Consider the following 16,855-nt stretch of genomic DNA (forward strand, 5'->3'; position numbering starts at 1 on the left):
GATGGTGAGCAGCAAAGGTAAAGGGAGCAGTCATGGGCGAATGTCCCTCCATCTCTGTTCTGTCATCTGTAAAATGGGAGCCATAGTGCCTAGGTATCGAAAAGCTCTGTGAGTGGGTGGAGGTTGAGCTCAGTGCATACAGTAGGTGCTCAAGGAGTGTCGTGGTCATGACCAGCCCTGCCTTCCTGTAACTGCTCAGTCAGGGAGGGAGGGACTTACACTCAGATCCTTTCTGTTGGGTGGTTCTGGGAATGGCATGGGAGGGGACGCCCATGGATGGAAAGGAGTTCAGTTCTGCCCTGGCAGCAGACTCACTACCCTCTCTCCTGGACACTGTCTGCAGACCGAGCGAGGAAGATGTCGAGCCCGGGCGTCGACGGCGACCCCAAGCCTCCATGCTTGCCTCGCAATGGCCTGGTGAAGCTGCCAGGCCAGCCGAACGGCCTGGGCACAGCCAGCATCACCAAGGGCACGCCGGCTGCCAAGAACCGCCCCTGCCAGCCACCCCCGCCCACCCTCCCACCACCCAGCCTGGCTGCCCCACCGCCCCGGGCTGCTCTGGCCGGGGGCCTGTGCCCCCAGGCAGGGCTCCCCCTTGGTGGACCAGCCTTAGCCCCAGTGCCCGGGCCCCCAGTAGAGCGGCCGCCACTGGCCACAGACGAGAAGATCCTCAATGGCCTCTTCTGGTACTTCTCAGCTTGCGAGAGGTGCGTGCTGGCCCAGGTGTGCAAGGCCTGGAGGCGTGTGCTCTACCAGCCCAAGTTCTGGGCGGGCCTCACGCCTGTGCTGCATGCCAAGGAGCTCTACACAGTTCTGCCTGGAGGTGAGAAGGAGTTCGTGAACCTGCAGGGCTTCGCAGCACGTGGCTTTGAGGGTTTCTGCCTGGTCGGTGTCTCCGACCTGGACATCTGTGAGTTCATCGACAACTATGCCCTCTCCAAGAAGGGTGTCAAGGCCATGAGCCTCAAGCGCTCCACCATCACTGATGCCGGCCTGGAGGTGCGCACCACCACTGGCCCAGAAGGGCAGGGATGGGGGGCAGGGCCAGGCAGCAGCCACTCAGCACATGTGGGGGGAGTAGGAAGAAGCTTGGGCACACAAGCAGCAAAGCAGCCGAGGGTGGGGTCGGTGTCCTGAGGAGGAGTGTAGCTCTGGGGTGGGGGGAGCAGGACTGGCTACATAATTTGGGGGACCAAAATGAAAATTCGGGTTCCTTGTTCAAAGATGACTAAGAATTTCAAGACAGCAACAGCAAAGCAGTCAATTAAATGCGAGGCCATGCATGCCCAAGAAGCTCACATTGGGTAGGGAGGATGCTGGAGGAGGTGGGGGAAACGGGCAAAGGTCAGAGGAGCAGCTGTGGAGGCAGCCCCTTCCCCGGGACCTGGACTCTTAACATCACATCATTAACACCTATGGCTCTGAGCACCTGCTCTGGCCAGGCCCTGGACTCGTGCCCTGCCTCCTCTTTTAGATGTTGTTCAAGTGTAACGAACACACTGTAAAGTGCACTTGTCAGAATACAGCTTGATGCATGTTTACACCATATACACGCTTAAAAACACAGCTTCCTGCCCCTCGGTGGGCTCCTTCTGCTCTGTCTCCTACCATCCTCACCACGCCCTGGGGGAAGGGGCGTGTCTGGGGAAAACGTGGTAGGGTTGCACCCTGGCGAGGGGGAGGTCGGGGCCTCCTGACCCCGCGCCTGCCCGCCCTCAGGTGATGCTGGAGCAGATGCAGGGTGTCGTGCGCCTCGAGCTGTCAGGCTGCAACGACTTCACCGAAGCTGGGCTGTGGTCCAGCCTGAGCGCGCGCATCACCTCGCTGAGTGTGAGCGACTGCATCAACGTGGCCGACGACGCCATCGCGGCTATCTCTCAGCTGCTGCCCAACCTGGCTGAGCTGAGCTTGCAGGCCTACCACGTGACGGACACAGCACTGGCCTACTTCACGGCACGCCAGGGCCACAGCACGCACACGCTGCGCCTGCTCTCCTGCTGGGAGATCACCAACCACGGCGTGGTCAACGTGGTGCACAGCCTGCCCAACCTCACCGCACTCAGCCTCTCTGGCTGCTCCAAGGTCACCGACGATGGTGTCGAGCTTGTGGCCGAGAACCTGCGCAAGCTACGCAGCCTCGACCTCTCGTGGTGCCCACGCATCACCGACATGGCGCTCGAGTACGTGGCCTGCGACCTGCACCGCCTGGAGGAGCTCGTGCTGGACAGGTGTGCGCGTCCCCCACCCCGGGGCCTTGGAGGGCAGGGCTGGGCGAGGCCTGCCGGACCTCTAAGCAGGGAGCCTAGTGGACTAGTGGACAGGTCTATAGCTAGAGTAGGGCTGCAGCAAGGGGGGGGGGGCGGGGCCCTCATAAGAGGCCTGCCTAGTGTGGGCTATAACACGAGAGCAGGGCTGAGCTATGTCCCGCCAGTAGGGAATACCACCGAGGGGTCAGGTGGGGGCGGAGCCTGGTGGGGCGGGGCTATGGAAAGGGCGGGGCATGTTGGGGCAGGAGGGGAGTTCACGACCGGGACACTTCGGGAAAAGGAGGAAGGGGTCGGGTGTTTTGAAGGTGGGCAGCCTCCTTCTGTTGCGACCACAGGTGTGTACGCATTACGGACACTGGCCTCAGCTATTTGTCCACCATGTCGTCCCTTCGCAGCCTCTACCTGCGATGGTGCTGCCAGGTATCAGACCTCCATGCCTCCAGAGATTGGGGAGTAGGCAGGGGAGGTGGGGGGCACGGGGAAAGCCTCCACCCAGACAAGCCGCTGGCCTGCACCCGGCCCGCTCAGATCCTGTAATGAAGTCTGGGATCCCTCCACACCCAAGCGGCCGACGTAAGCGAAGCGCAAAGAGTCCCCAGGGCCTCACCGACTCCGTGGGGAACTGAGAACCCCCGTTTTGAACCCACCCCCTGCCCCCTATGGCCTGACCCCAGGAGTGGGGCTCCCTCGGGGCGCGAACGGAAATAGTTAACTCGCCCCGCCTTCCCGCCCAGGTGCAGGACTTCGGGCTGAAGCACCTCCTGGCCATGAGGAGTTTGCGTCTCTTGTCTCTGGCAGGTGAGACCCCCCCCCCACGCCGTCCTCCTGGGCAGTGACCACCCACCCCCATTAGTCCGACTCCGCCAGCCCTGCCGGGTCCCCTGTGCAGACCCATACCTGGTGCTGACTCGCTGCGTCCCAAGTCCCAGTCAGAAGGCGGAGACGCCGGGCAAAGTTTAGTCCGGCCTGCTCCTGCCCGGCCCCCGAGCTCCCTCCCCCCAGCCCCGCCCTCCGGAGCCCTCGGGCCGCGCCCACTCAGCCGCCGCCCCGCCTCCCGCCCGACGCAGGCTGCCCGCTGCTGACCGCCACCGGGCTGTCGGGCCTGGTGCAGCTGCAGGAGCTGGAGGAGCTGGAGCTGACCAACTGCCCTGGGGCTACCCCCGAGCTCTTCAAGTACTTTTCGCAGCACCTGCCCCGCTGCCTCGTCGTCGAGTAGCGCAGGGCCTTCCCGCCTCTCGGCCCCTCGCTCTCCTCCCGGCCCCGCCTCGAGCAGGGAGGGCGGTGGGCGGGCCAGCCCCGCGCACGCACGCACGCTCGGGGAATTTGTGCATGCCCCTCGCACCCGCAACTGCACGCCCGCCCTCCACCACGCCACAGCCGCAGCCATCCTTTGCCCGCCCGCTGGGTGCGGGGGGCTGGGGCTCGGTCCTGCGGGCACTTTGAGCTCGTCAGACGGCCGCCCCTACCGCCTTCCCCGCCACACCCCTCTCTGTCTCCCCGCTGTCCCCCCCACCCCTGGCAGGGCCCAGGGGGATTGAGGGGAGCTGGGTCCCCTCAGGACACGGGGGCCCGGAAGAGACCCCAGGGCTTCCCGCATTTTCCACTGCACCGCGCCTGGAGCCCTCCGAGGGGTGCGAGGGGAAACAGGCCGCCGCCAAAGCCATGGCCCGCCCAGGAGCCCAAGTCCCACCCGCCCTTCCCCCACCTCATACCAGCCTGACCCCAGCGACCTCCCCTCTTCTTTGCCGCTGTGTGAGACAGGCCGTGCTCGCCCCACCCCCATACACAGGCCTAAGGTCCTTGGGCCCTGGCCAGGCTAGGGCAGAACTGGATTAGGAGAGGGACCGCTGGGCTGACAGTGACCCTGGCATAATCAACATTAGCCCAGCTGGCTCCAGTCCACCTCAACCCAGGGGTGGTAGAGCTACCTTGAGAGACCTGAAGCTGGAGCGACCATCTGGGCCTGCAGGCCTTGGGAGCAGTCCTGGCTGGACCCTGCCCCGCAGCCCCTGTAGCCAGCTGGGCCCAGGCCCCTCAGCATCACACTTCACCCAGGGCAGGTATCCGTCAGGTGGAAGCTGGGAAAGGGGGCCCCAGCCAGCGGCTCCGATCTTCCAGTGGCCAGCTCACCCTCAACACCCAAAGGAGGGAGGGCTCCTTTCTAGCCTCACACCCCTCCCCAGCTTCCCAAACTTCTACTTGCCCACGTGGGTTCACCGTGTTCTGTCCAATCCCAAGATATTGGGAGGTCCCGGGGGTGCTGGCACATCTTGGCAATTACTGAGGAGGGGGCTGGGACCCCTTTCCATCCCAACCTTGAGCCCCAGGATATACAGCACCCACATCCAATCTTGGGACACTCCCCCCACCCCCCCATCCGGTTGGAAGAGAGTAACCAGTTTCCAGAGAGCCAGAGAGTGAGAGAGAGAGAGAGAGAGAGAAAGAGCGAGCGAGAGATGCTGTTGAAGAGAAACAGTTCAACAGCCCAAAGATTTCCCTGACCCTGGAGCGCTGGCCAGAGGCTCCAGGGCTGAGGTGGTCAGGAGCCAGTTTCTTCAGCCCCTCCTCCCCACAGCTCCCTAGTGGGGAGGGGCAGCTGTCCATTTGTCCAAAGTATTAATGCAACTGAAGCTGTGATATTTCCAACGACTGTAGGAGGAAAAATTAGGGGGAGAGAGGAAAACAAAACCAACCAACCCCTAAAATCATTTTCTTATTGTACATACGACCTCATTCTCCTGTATATGCGGAAGATATAACCTTATATTTGGTAAGTGTTTCTTGTGCTATTTTATCACGTGACCTGTTTATAAAAATATATATTAAAAAAGTTGTAAAAACACATGTCTGATTTGGTTTTAGGTCATGACGCCATGGTGGGGGGAAGGTGTATCTGTCCTGAGTGGCCCAAGTCTGAATTTTTGTGCACCTCTCAACTCATCAGACTTACTGGTTCTTTCAACAAACGTGCAGAGGCTGGTAACACTGTGCCAGACTGGAAACCCAGCAGCGACCAACAGAAGGTCCCTAACCTCTCACTGCTTCAGAGGGGGAGAGACACTAAAATTATTACACATAACATTCCCTCCAAAATATCTAGGATCTAGCCTATCCTTCCAGAAGGGCAAAAATGAGGCCTGTTTCGGGCACAGGGTAACTAAGGATAGGAATGGGTCAGGGATATCCTAAAACGGGTCCACAACACCCCCCCACCCCCGACTGCACAGCAGAAGGTGAGCGGCAGGCGAGCAAGCGAAGCTTCATCTGCCGCTCCCCATCGATTGCATTACCACCTGAACCATCGCTCACATTACCGCCTGAACCTCCCCAGCCACCCCCGTCCCACGTCCGTGGAAAAATTGGCTTCCACGAAACTGGTTCCTGGTACCAAAAAGGTTGGGGACCGCTGTCCTAAAAGATCACACAGTGCAGCACGGACAGACCAGGGCTCATACCCAGGAGAGAAAGGCAGGCTCACAGAGTCACTGATTGAGCCGAGCCGCTTGTGTGAACAGGTCGGGTCAGGCACTCGAGCTCTTGGAGACAGAGACAGATGTGATCTCTGCCTGGTTGAGTTCATACTCGTGTGCAACAGATGACAACCAGTATACAAAGGAATGGGTTGTGACAAGCGCTGTGGAGGTGACAGTGGAGAGGTCACGTTAAATGGGGTGGCCAGGGAAGGCCTCCAAGAACGTGACATGTAAGCTGAACTCTGAAGGAGGAGATCCCTTCTGGAGAGGACAGCGGGCGAAAACGTGCGATGGCCACGAGGCAGGGAAGAGCTTGCCCAGCTGGAAGAAGGGCTAGAAGCCGCCGTGGCTGGAGGTGCGCGGAGAGAGGAAGAGGCCGGGAGTTTGGGATTTACTCACAGCACGGTGGGGACTTATGGGGGACCTAAGGCCAAAGAGTGGTACCTGACTGCTGTGCGGGGTTCAGATCAGGGGAAACGAGGAACCCAGGGAGAGCCGTTAGAAGGCTGCTCTTGGGGTCCCGGGGAGGGCGAGAAAGGAGGCGGAGACGATGGAGGGATTCAGGACTAGTTTAGGGATGCCTGGACTTGCTGATGGACCTTGGGGCAGAGATGAGCATTAGCATTAAAATACTGCAATAGGGTGGCGCAGTGGTTGAGAGTCCGCCTGCCGATGCAGTGGACACGGGTTCGTGCCCCGGTCCGGGAAGATCCCACATGCCACGGAGCGGCTGGGCCCGTGAGCCATGGCCGCTGCCTGCGCGTCCGGAGCCTGTGCTCCGCAAAGGGAGAGGCCACAACAGTGAGAGGCCCCCGTACCGCAAAAAAAAAAGTGATTAAAAAAAACCCCACCACCACTCGAAGCGGAACCGGGGGAACCCCTCTACCCCTAGTCCCGGTCAACCCCTCCGCCTCCACCAGCGTAGCTCCCGGATCCGGAACGTTTGTAGTGTGGGCACCCGCCTCCGGCGAGGGGCTGGCAAGAAAGGGACCACGTCCGGCGGGGGGGCAGGAAAGAGACGGGCTGCTTCCGGCGCGGCGGTTCCTCCCCGGCCCGGCAATTTTAGGAAATGGTTCGGGTGCTCTCGGAAGGAGAGACTTCTCCGTTCGGCTAGCTCTGTTCCCGCTGCCTCCGCTCGCCCGCAACCTCCGCGCCGCCAGCCTCTCCTGCCTCCGGTCTCGCCAGACCCCCCCAGGCTCCTTAAACAGCTCGGTCCTTGAAGTCCCTCTGTGTCCCTCGCGCCTTTATAGCCTGTGTTCTCCGGGCTCCTCTATCCTTCTGCCCGCCTTCCAGAGGCCGACTTTGCGGACGGTGGGAACCACCTGGCTTCCCCGGGCGGGATTGACTGACCGAACGTCCAGTGACTATCCTAATCTGGCAGTTGGGGGGTTGGAGAGGTGGCCTGGCCTGGGACTGACCAGGTAGGGTCTTCCCCAGAAGTCAGACATGGGACTCACTGGCCTCAGGGCAGCTATGGCGCCTTCTGACTGCTCAGCCAGGGTGATGGAATTTGCCTGTCAGACTGACTAATGGTGGACTGCCCTGGACTAAGCAGTTTTGGAGGAACCACCCAGGGTAAAGGCTCTGAACTGCCAGGTCCCTACCCCCAGGCTGACCAGCCCTGCCAACTTCATTGACCTATCCCCACCACCCGTGCACCCATGGAGAAGATGTCTCGCGTGACTACAGCCCTGGGTGGCAGCACGCTGACGGGCCGCACCATGCACTGCCACCTGGATGCACCAGCCAATGCCATCAGTGTGTGCCGTGACGCGGCCCAGGTGGTCGTGGCAGGCCGCAGCATCTTCAAGATCTATGCCATTGAGGAGGAGCAGTTTGTGGAGAAGCTGAACCTTCGTGTGGGCCGCAAGCCCTCGCTCAACCTGAGCTGTGCAGATGTTGTTTGGCACCAGATGGACGAGAACCTGCTTGCCACGGCGGCGACTAATGGAGTCGTGGTCACCTGGAACCTGGGCCGGCCATCCCGCAACAAGCAGGACCAGCTGTTTACGGAGCACAAACGCACGGTGAACAAAGTCTGCTTCCACCCCACTGAGGCCCACGTGCTGCTCAGTGGCTCCCAGGATGGCTTCATGAAGTGTTTCGACCTTCGCAGGAAGGACTCTGTCAGCACCTTCTCGGGTGAGGCCCTTGGAGGCGGGTCGGGCAGGTGTGCATCTCTGCAGGTGGCTGGCCTGTCTAGGCAGGTTGAGAAATGCTGTGTGCATCAAAGGCCCTCAGATGTACTCTCAGAGGGCTTCCTGGAGGAGGAACCAGCCGAGCTGGCACTGGAAGAGTGGGTGGAGGTGAGCAGGAGAGGGGCAGGGCAGGGGTAGGCCTGGTGGAAGTATGAGGGGTACCTGGAGTGTGGTCACAGCTCTGATGCACTTATGGAGTCAGCAGGAGTCAAGGCTGAGTGTGAGATCAGGGAGAGAGCAGGGCCTGAGCAGATCCACAGCCCACCTGGGCAGCTGAGCAGAGGGTTTGTTTTGCTGTCTCCTCTTTCCTTGCCTCAGAGCTCCAGGCCACCTCATTGCACAAAGTCTACCTCCAGGGTCCTCAGCCCAGGGAAGCAGTGGGGAGTGGTGCACTGCCTGGTCCCCCCGCAGTTCTCTTCCCAGCAGGCCCAGCTCCCTGACAACCCCCCTTGAGCCAGCTCTCCCTTTTCACCTCGCTGAGACCAAGTGAAGCACAGGGCAGAGCCCAGAGAGAATCTGAGGGCCTCTTAAGACAGACCTTGAGCTACCTGTGGTGGGGAAAAGCTGGACACTGCACTCAGAGGCTCTTGGTGTGGTGGTCCACAGGGGTGGACGTGTACCCTCAAGGTGTCCAGTGCTCTGGGGCTGACTTGGCGGCTCCAGCTCAAGGTGTAGGGACTGGGCAGATCCTGGGGCATCCCATCCATGCCTCCGTGGGCCTCAGGCCCCCGAAGGATTGTATTCAGCCCACTGAGGCCCCTGTTCATTCAATGCTCTGATACCTGGTCCTGAAGCCGACCACAGCTTCGCCCAAGGACTGATGTCAGTTGCAGAATCCAGGGAAAATCGAGGTCCAGGAGCCTGTGTCAAAACCACCCAATGCCTGTGTCCCTCTCACCAGCCCAGGCTATTGTGTCTGCTCTGCCAGGCCTCTCCTCACCCTTGTCCACCCTGGGCAGGCCTTGGCAGTATCTACTCCACCCTCTAGGCCTCCTGGCCTGCGCCATGGGCAGGCATGTGACACCAGTCCACATTCACTCCAAGGGATACCCCTTGGTTGCTCTCCCTGCTGGAGTCCCTGTAGGCTACCCACCCACCCACCCCCAACTCTCCCTCCACTGACGTCCTGCCCACAGGCCAGTCTGAGAGTGTGCGTGACGTCCAGTTCAGCATCCGGGACTACTTCACATTCGCCTCCACCTTTGAGAACGGCAACGTGCAGCTCTGGGACATTCGGCGGCCCGACCGCTGTGAGAGAATGTTCACGGCCCACAATGGGCCTGTCTTCTGCTGCGACTGGCACCCCGAGGACAGGTGTGGGGTGGGGTGGGGGCCGGGGCAATGGGGCAAGATGGGTGGGGCTTATGGAAGGGCTCTCTCACTGCCTCAAGACCTGTGAGACAGAGTGGGGAGCCCTCCCACCCCAAAAGAGGTCACTGAGGACCTCACGGGCCTTCCACAGGGGCTGGTTGGCCACAGGTGGGCGTGACAAGATGGTAAAGGTCTGGGACATGACCACACACCGCGCTAAGGAGGTGCACTGCGTGCAAACCATTGCATCCGTGGCCAGAGTCAAGTGGCGGCCTGAGTGCCGCCACCACCTAGCTACGTGCTCCATGATGGTGGACCACAACATCTACGTGTGGGACGTGCGCCGGCCTTTTGTGCCAGCTGCCATGTTTGAGGAGCACCGCGATGTCACAACAGGCATTGCCTGGCGCCACCCGCACGATCCCTCCTTCCTGCTCTCCGGCTCCAAGGACAGCACCCTATGCCAGCACCTATTCCGTGATGCCAGCCAGCCTGTTGAGCGCGCCAACCCTGAGGGCCTCTGCTATGGTCTCTTTGGGGATCTGGCCTTCGCAGCCAAGGAGAGCCTAGTGGCCACTGAGTCGGGGCGCAAGCCCTACACTGGGGATCGGCGCCACCCAATTTTCTTCAAGCGCAAGTTGGACCCTGCCGAGCCCTTCTCAGGCCTCGCCTCCAGTGCCCTCAGTGTCTTTGAGATGGAGCCTGGCAGCAGTAGCATGAGCTGGTTCGTGGACACGGCTGAGCGTTATGCCCTGGCTGGCCGGCCACTGGCCGAGCTTTGTGACCACAATGCGAAAGTGGCTCGGGAGCTTGGCCGCAACCAGGTACATAGGGCTGGGTTGAGGGCCATGACCTTGGTGTAGGGTCAGAGAGTTCCTCTGACTGCTGTGCCCAGACCCTGCCCTGAGTTCAGTGCTCAGTTCTGCTTGAGGTCACCACTGGCTCTTGCCCCAGTAACTAAGGGTGTCCAGAGCCCCAAGTGGGCCAGATGCCAGTGCCATTCCTGGGATGCAGGTCTGGGGTGCTGTGGGGCTGGAGCCCCCTCTTCTGGCTTATCCTTGCTTTTAGACTTCCCAAGGTGTCCAGCCCTACGCAGAAGGCCCACACTGCCTCACTTATCACCTCCTGGGGACCCCAGGCTCATTTCCACTTTTCTTTCTGTGCCTCTGCAAGTTTGAGGCTGGGGTTTTTGTCTTTCCATGGGCATCGGTTTCCCACCTGGGGCGGGCCAGGACGTTGGGTCCCTGGGGCAGCTGAAAGTTGAGGGTTTGTGGTTCCATCCAGGCAGAGGGGGGCCTGCACGGGGCGCCAGGGACCCAGGACCCCCGTGAGTGAACAGTGCCCACCCCTAGGTGGCGCAGACATGGACCATGCTACGGATCATCTACTGTAGTCCTGGCCTGGTGTCCACCACCAACCTCAACCACAGTGTGGGCAAGGGCAGCTCCTGTGGCCTGCCACTTATGAACAGGTAGACATCTGGGGGTGGCTTTCCCCAGAGGGTGGGATTGTTGGGGCCCACCTATCCATCGGCTTTCCCTGCCTCCAGTTTCAATCTAAAGGATATGGCCCCAGGGCTGGGCAGTGAGACTCGGCTGGACCGCAGCAAGGGTGATGCACGGAGTGACACAGTGCTGCTGGACTCCTCAGCCACACTTATCACCAACGAAGGTAGGCTGGGAGCAGACGCAGGGCATTCATGGGAGTGAGACTGGGGCCTCCCAGAGTGAGCTGGTCCTGCAATGCTCTCCCTCCCTCGGGCAGATAACGAGGAGACCGAGGGCAGCGACGTGCCTGCCGATTACCTGCTGGGCGATGTGGAAGGTGAGGATGACGAGCTGTACCTGCTAGACCCGGAACACGCTCACTGTAAGTGGGGGCTTGGGGAGGGGTGGGGCCAGGAGGCGGGGCCAGAGGCTCATACCCTGCCTACCGCCCCCCCTTGCATTGCAGCTGAGGAGCCCGAGTATGTGCTGCCCCAGGAAGCCTTCCCACTGCGCCACGAGATTGTGGACACCCCACCCGGGCCTGAGCACCTGCAAGACAAGGCCGACTCGCCCCATGTGAGTGGCAACGAGGCAGATGCAGCCTCCCTGGTGCCTGTGGACTCTTCCTTCTCACTCATCTCCGTCTCACACGCACTGTACGACAGCCGCCTGCCGCCTGACTTCTTCAGTGCCCTGGTGTGTGACATGCTGCGCTTCTATGCGGAGCAGGGCGACGTGCAGATGGCCGTGTCCGTGCTCATTGTGCTGGGTGAACGCGTGCGCAAAGACATCGACGAGCAGACCCAGGTGGGTGACAGGGTCTGGGGGGGTCTCCCTGGAGCAGCTGCCACCCCCAGGACTACCCCTGCACGCCCCGCCTGCACCCGCCCCTCTGTCTGTGCCCAGCACACTTGGGGGAAGCTCCTCAGTGTGCCCGAAACCCTGGTCTCTTACCTCCTTCCTCCCCTCCCTGCACCACCAGGAGCACTGGTACACGTCCTACATCGACCTGCTGCAGCGTTTCTGCCTCTGGAATGTGTCCAACCAGGTGGTCAAGCTCAGCACCAGCCGTGCCATCAGCTGCCTCAACCAGGCCTCCACCACCCTGCACGTCAACTGCAGTCACTGCAAGAGGCCCATGAGCAGCCGGGGCTGGGTCTGCGACAGGTGCCACCACTGCGCCAGCATGTGCGCCGTCTGCCACCACGTGGTCAAGGGTCTGTTCGTGTGGTGCCAGGGCTGCAGTCACGGCGGACACCTGCAGCACATCATGAAGTGGCTGGAGGGCAGCTCCCACTGCCCCGCCGGATGCGGCCACCTGTGCGAGTACTCCTGACCCGCCTGCCGGACCTGGATGGGTGTGCGGGGCTTGTGAACCAAATAAAGGAAGCGGGAGACGTATTCTGAGGCTGCCTGTCACCCGGTCGCGTCGCTTACGGTCCCGCGCGGGCGACTCTGGTGGGCGGGTGGCAGTGTGTCCACGGGAGCTGGCAGTAGCCAATAGCAGCTCTTGGTGCGACCTTCGTCCCGCCTTCCGGAAGTGCCCCCTCTTTCCAGGACGGGCCAGAGGAAGCCGCTTCCGGGAGCCAGCCTGTTGCCACGACGACGGAGCTCCCGGCATGCCTCGCGGCGGCGGGATATGGCGTTGGGGGTGCGGCTACTCCTGTTGCTCGCGCTCTGGACGCTGGTGGTTCCGGCCCGGAGCCTCCGGGAGGCAGGCGACGGAGGGTGGTGAGCGGCGCCGGGCGGCAGGGCGGAGCGGGGCGGCCGGCGGGGCGGCCAAGGGCACTGACCAGCTGTGTCGGCAGGCGGCGGCCCGGGCCGGGGGCGCCGGCGGCCGTGGCGGAGGAGGAACGCTGCACCGTAGAGCGCCGGGCCGATCTCAGCTACGCCGAGTTCGTGCAGCGGTAAGCGCGTCCTCTTGTATGGCCACACCTCCCACGCCTGAAAACTCTGGGGCTCCGTCACCGTGCACCGCTGAGGCCGCGCACTGGTCGCCGGCCCGTCCTCCCGGGCCTCCTTAGGCCGCTTCCCCTTGAGCTCGTGCGAGCGCGTGTGGGCGGGGGCGGACGATGGGCGCGGATCAGACTGAGGCCATGATTCCTCCTTTTCTTCTAGCTACGCCTTTTCCAGACCTGTCATTCTGCAGGGGCTCACAGACAACTCGGTGAGTGCTCACGCTCCTCGCGACCACCACTCGCCCGTGCTGAGCTTGGCCCCTGAGTATTTTCCCCGCCCCCACAGAGGTTCCGGGACCTGTGCTCCCGTCAAAGGCTGCTGGCCTTGTTTGGGGACAGCGTGGTCCGGTTGAGCACTGCCAACACCTACTCCTACCAGAAAGGTGAGCTGCCCCTCCCAGCAGCCCAGCCTGCCTGCCAGCATCTTGAAGGCAGCACCAACCAGTCCTGACCAACCCCTTTCAAACTGCAGTGGACCTGCCCTTTCAGGAGTATGTGGAGCAGATGCTGCACCCCCAGGACCCCTTCTCCATGGGCAATGGTGAGCCAGACAGGTGGCCATGGGGTGGGGTGGGGTGACTTAGTACCCAGGTGCTAAGATTCCTGCATCCTCTTGTGTGTTTTGCTGTCAGACACCCTGTACTTCTTTGGGGACAATAACTTCACGGAATGGGCATCACTTTTTCGGCACTACTCTCCACCTCCATTCAGCCTGCTAGGTACCATTCCTGCTTATAGCTTTGGAATTGCAGGTGAGTGCCCTGCAGGACCAGGGGACTTGGGAACTGGGTGGGGGAGGATTAGGCTTGGTAATCAGCTGCTCGTAACTCACCACACAGGTGCCGGCTCTGGGGTGCCCTTCCACTGGCACGGGCCCGGGTTCTCAGAGGTGATCTATGGCCGAAAGGTCAGCAAAGGGTGGGGCTGAGACTTTGGGTTCACTGACCACAGCACAAAGAGTGACCTTGCTGCTCCCACCCTCAGCGCTGGTTCCTGTACCCTCCTGCGAAGACACCTGAATTCCACCCCAACAAGACCACACTGGCCTGGCTCCGGGACACATACCCAGCCCTGGCACTATCTGCACGGCCCCTGGAATGCACCATCCACGCTGGTGAGGTCAGTGGCTGGCAGACAGGGGCCAGGCTGGGCTGGGTCAAGGGGCCCCAACCAATCCCTGTGTCCCCCCCCACTCCCAGGTGCTGTATTTCCCTGACCGATGGTGGCACGCCACACTCAACCTCGACACCAGCGTCTTCATCTCTACTTTTCTCAGCTAGCCAAAGGGGGTGGCTGGGGAGCCCGTCGCACACCAGCACATGCCCCTATAGTGCTCACAGATTTTATTACAGGGACAGAGATGGCAGCGGCAGCCTCAGCCCAGCCCACTCTCACCCACTGTTTCTGGCCCAGAGGGGGATGAGGGAGGCTCATGACCCAGCAGAACTGATGGGGGTGGGCTTGGGGACACCAAGATAGGGATCTAGGGACACAAACTATGTACAGCGGCTAGAGACTACTGCCCAAGGCCCTCCTGGGCCAGGGTACCAGGCAAGGCGGGTGAGTGGCTCACACACTCGCCCTGCCTCAGTAGTCCTCCACCCAGCCATTCTCGGAGATGAACGCGTCAATGACCTCTTTCATAGCCAGGTTGGGGATGAGCTGTTCCTGGGTCAGGGGGCTCCGAGTCACAGGGTCGAAATGGCCCACACGCTGCAGTGACAACAGAATCAGAATTAGGAGGGGCTCAGTGGGTGTGGGTCCTGCTCCCAACTCCCATGGGCCCTCACCTGCAGGTGCTCCTCAATGTCCTTGCGGTCATAGGTGATACCACTGGGTGTGATGCAGGGCTCCCGCATCAGCTCAAAGCTGATCTTGCCACACAGGTAGTCGGGTATATCTCGCTTCTGCAGCACAGGGTCAGATCAGGGGCTGGGAAGGGGCACTGCTCCGACTCTTGCTACCCACAGACCCCAGAAGACAGGCAGCTCACCTTTCTCTTCTCGTCTACCTGGGAGAAGAGTTCATCCATGTCTGCCAAGTACTTGTCCTGCAAAGAACCAAGCAGCTATGTTTGTGGGCCTGACACCCCATCTCCCTTCCCCAGGCACCGAAACTCACAGACCCAGCAGGAGCCAGGGGCACCTCACGTCCATTACACGCATGCAAATACACACAGGACCCACACTTGGGCTGGGGCACCCTCACATGCTTGGCCTCAATGCAGGCCTGTTGGGCCCGGAGGTGGCCATCGTCCTCATCACCCTCATGGTTCCGCTGACACTCTTCCAGCTCCCTGGAGGTTGACCAAAAGCTGATCAGAGATGGGTCTGGCCAGGAGGTCAGACTCCACTCCAATCTTAGGCTCATTCAGGCCTCATTCCCCTCCATCTCCTGCGTGCCAGAGTTGACCTTCAATAAATGATTGTGTTCACGACTCAGAGTTAACCTAAAAGTGGTGACTTCCGGGGGGCGCCTGTCATCACCACAGCCCACCTCTCACGCTCGGCCACAATGAGCTGTGTGAGGTAAGAGTGCAGCTCGTTCTCCTGGTGGATGCGCCGCTCCTCAATGCTGTTCCAGCGCTTCTTCTTCGCGATGCGCAGAGCACTGGGGATGTCGTCCCCAAAGTTGAGCCGCTGCTCCTTGGCCAGGTTGTAGGCTGGAGGAATAGAAGATTTGGATAAACCTCCAGCCAGTCCACCCGCCTGGTCCCAGGCACCCTGGCACCAGCCAGCCTGTAAGCCCACCTCGCTGCAGGTTGGCAATAGCCTCATCATAGCTCTCCATCTCCAACTGGCATTGCCCCAGGAAGAAGTGTGCCTTCACAGACTGCCCGTCCAGCTCCAGGGCGCGCCGGCAGTCAGCCAGAGCTTGCTCATGCTGCTGCATCTTCAGGTAGCACAATGCCCGGTTGGTGTAATACACCGCCACCAAGGGATTCCGGGTCTGGAGAACAAGGGCAGACCAGCCAGCGTGAGGGAGTGAGCTCAGCCTACCCCCTCTGTCCCAGCTTGAAGCCCATAGCTGGAATCAAGACACTACAGGTTTCTCCGCTTCCAAGCCTCTGGGTTCTGAGGGAGGGTGGAGCCTACCTGAGCCCACCCTCTGGACTCCAGTGAGTCTTGTGAAGGTAGCTTTTCCAGATCTGTGGAAATCACCAGCTTTGGGCTTGGACTCCTCAAAGGGCAAGGGTCCCTGGCCCCCAGCCGAGTGGGCCTCAAGCACTCTGAATCTCCCACCCGCCGCAGTTCTCTGGCAACCAGCACTGGCTCGGGAGCCGTGGCCTTGGCCCCTTTGGAACAACATCATCACCGAGTTCTCAGAGCCCAAGCACCACCCGCCTCCGAAAGTCGGGCGGGGGTGGCCAGACAGGGGCTCCGGGGAGGACGCGGAGGCGAAGCCGCAGTCCGGCCCCTCCCCTGGCTCGGACGCCGGCCCCCTCCCGCGGTGCAGGCGCACTCACGATGGCGCGGCCATAGCAGGCCGCCGCCTCCGGGTACTTGCGGCCCACGAAGAGCCGGTTGCCCTGCTCCTTGAGCTCCTGCGCGCTCGGGCTCTTTTCCGGGCTGCCGCCGCCGCCGGCGCTCAGCCGCGCGCCGCCCTCCTTCTCCTCCTTGCCCTTCATGGCGCCGCGCGGCACGGCCTGGGCTCCGCTCCCAGGCTCCGCGCCGGGCCCGCCCTACGCCCTCAGCCCGAGCCCGCGATCCGCTCGGGCCCGGTCCAGCGCTCCGCCACCGGAACTTCCGGCCGCGCAGGTGGGCGGGGCCAGCGGGAAGGATGGCCTGCGAGCGGGCGGGGCCGCGCGTGCACCAGACGCGAGGCGGAGGAGGGGAAGGGGGAGGGGCGGGGCAGGCGGGGGAGCATGCGCTCGCGGCGACGCGACGCGCAGCGTCTGAGGCCTGAGAAGTGCCGAGGTCGTCGGGGCAGGAGCCCGCTCGGGCACTCCGACGCCCCGCCCCCGAGGCTCCGCCCAGGCGCGTGGGGATGGCGACTGCCCGCGGGCTCGGGCTGTGAGGACTCGAGCAGCTGGGCCAACGTCCTGGGGTGCCACGGGGAAGTGCTGCGGGCGCGCGCGAGCCCCCAGGGGCGGCTGGAAACCCTGGAGCGATGGTAGGACGGTGGGGACATCGGGCGGGCCGACCCCCGTGGCTCGGATTC

The 16,855-nt window shown here is 62.0% G+C and overlaps 4 protein-coding genes across 6 annotated transcripts; 3 read left to right on the forward strand and 1 right to left on the reverse strand.

Annotated features, from left to right (window-relative positions):
• Positions 1 to 357: 357 nt before the first annotated feature.
• On the forward strand, positions 358 to 3,483 carry FBXL16 (F-box and leucine rich repeat protein 16; the record flags this gene model as incomplete). The annotated part of the gene is made up of 5 exons (XM_082669593.1): positions 358 to 999; positions 1,720 to 2,228; positions 2,603 to 2,687; positions 3,002 to 3,065; positions 3,335 to 3,483. The coding sequence occupies 5 exons, from the start codon at positions 358 to 360 to the stop codon at positions 3,481 to 3,483; spliced, it is 1,449 nt and encodes a 482-aa protein (XP_082525719.1).
• A 3,463-nt stretch (positions 3,484 to 6,946) lies between these two features.
• Positions 6,947 to 12,122, forward strand: WDR24 (WD repeat domain 24). The gene is made up of 8 exons (XM_082670555.1): positions 6,947 to 7,882; positions 9,075 to 9,252; positions 9,401 to 10,073; positions 10,602 to 10,720; positions 10,799 to 10,920; positions 11,014 to 11,118; positions 11,203 to 11,543; positions 11,719 to 12,122. Exons 1-8 carry the CDS (start codon positions 7,402 to 7,404, stop codon positions 12,070 to 12,072), a joined length of 2,373 nt encoding a protein of 790 aa, XP_082526681.1. The 5' UTR covers positions 6,947 to 7,401; the 3' UTR covers positions 12,073 to 12,122.
• Positions 12,123 to 12,343: 221 nt separating this feature from the next.
• JMJD8 (jumonji domain containing 8) lies at positions 12,344 to 14,034 on the forward strand. Of its 3 annotated transcripts, none has more exons than XM_082671059.1 (9): positions 12,344 to 12,467; positions 12,545 to 12,643; positions 12,855 to 12,903; positions 12,981 to 13,077; positions 13,167 to 13,235; positions 13,327 to 13,446; positions 13,534 to 13,601; positions 13,679 to 13,813; positions 13,894 to 14,034. In XM_082671059.1, exons 1-9 carry the CDS (start codon positions 12,376 to 12,378, stop codon positions 13,972 to 13,974), a joined length of 810 nt encoding a protein of 269 aa, XP_082527185.1. In that variant the 5' UTR covers positions 12,344 to 12,375; the 3' UTR covers positions 13,975 to 14,034. The 3 variants fall into 3 exon arrangements, with proteins under 3 accessions (XP_082527185.1, XP_082527186.1, XP_082527187.1); XM_082671060.1 differs by having other exon boundaries at positions 13,534 to 13,583; XM_082671061.1 differs by having other exon boundaries at positions 13,679 to 13,808; positions 13,894 to 14,014.
• Positions 14,023 to 16,449, reverse strand: STUB1 (STIP1 homology and U-box containing protein 1). Its single transcript, XM_082671058.1, has 7 exons — positions 16,161 to 16,449; positions 15,445 to 15,643; positions 15,191 to 15,356; positions 14,903 to 14,990; positions 14,688 to 14,744; positions 14,485 to 14,601; positions 14,023 to 14,407 (listed from the first exon to the last, which is right to left on the reverse strand). Exons 1-7 carry the CDS (start codon positions 16,320 to 16,322, stop codon positions 14,282 to 14,284), a joined length of 915 nt encoding a protein of 304 aa, XP_082527184.1. The 5' UTR covers positions 16,323 to 16,449; the 3' UTR covers positions 14,023 to 14,281.
• Between the last annotated feature and the right edge of the window lie 406 nt (positions 16,450 to 16,855).

This window comes from Grampus griseus, assembly GCF_964374135.1.
Source record: "Grampus griseus genome assembly, chromosome: 14".
Lineage (NCBI taxonomy): Eukaryota > Metazoa > Chordata > Mammalia > Artiodactyla > Delphinidae > Grampus > Grampus griseus.

What these genes read in the sequence shown, in the direction of transcription:
- WDR24 (XM_082670555.1), top strand. Translation starts at nt 7,402, where the DNA reads ATGGAGAAGATGTCTCGCGTGACTACAGCCCTGGGTGGCAGCACGCTG. An exon ending in GACTGGCACCCCGAGGACAG is followed by an intron (nt 9,253 to 9,400) that starts GTGTGGGGTGGG and finishes GGCCTTCCACAG; the next exon opens with GGGCTGGTTGGCCACAGGTG. An exon ending in GGCCTGCCACTTATGAACAG is followed by an intron (nt 10,721 to 10,798) that starts GTAGACATCTGG and finishes CCCTGCCTCCAG; the next exon opens with TTTCAATCTAAAGGATATGG.
- JMJD8 (XM_082671059.1), top strand. Translation starts at nt 12,376, where the DNA reads ATGGCGTTGGGGGTGCGGCTACTCCTGTTGCTCGCGCTCTGGACGCTG. An exon ending in TACGCCGAGTTCGTGCAGCG is followed by an intron (nt 12,644 to 12,854) that starts GTAAGCGCGTCC and finishes CTTTTCTTCTAG; the next exon opens with CTACGCCTTTTCCAGACCTG. An exon ending in AGGGGCTCACAGACAACTCG is followed by an intron (nt 12,904 to 12,980) that starts GTGAGTGCTCAC and finishes CCGCCCCCACAG; the next exon opens with AGGTTCCGGGACCTGTGCTC.
- STUB1 (XM_082671058.1), bottom strand. Translation starts at nt 16,322, where the DNA reads ATGAAGGGCAAGGAGGAGAAGGAGGGCGGCGCGCGGCTGAGCGCCGGC. An exon ending in ATTGTGGCCGAGCGTGAGAG is followed by an intron (nt 14,991 to 15,190) that starts GTGGGCTGTGGT and finishes GTCAACCTCCAG; the next exon opens with GGAGCTGGAAGAGTGTCAGC. An exon ending in ACATTGAGGAGCACCTGCAG is followed by an intron (nt 14,408 to 14,484) that starts GTGAGGGCCCAT and finishes TTGTCACTGCAG; the next exon opens with CGTGTGGGCCATTTCGACCC.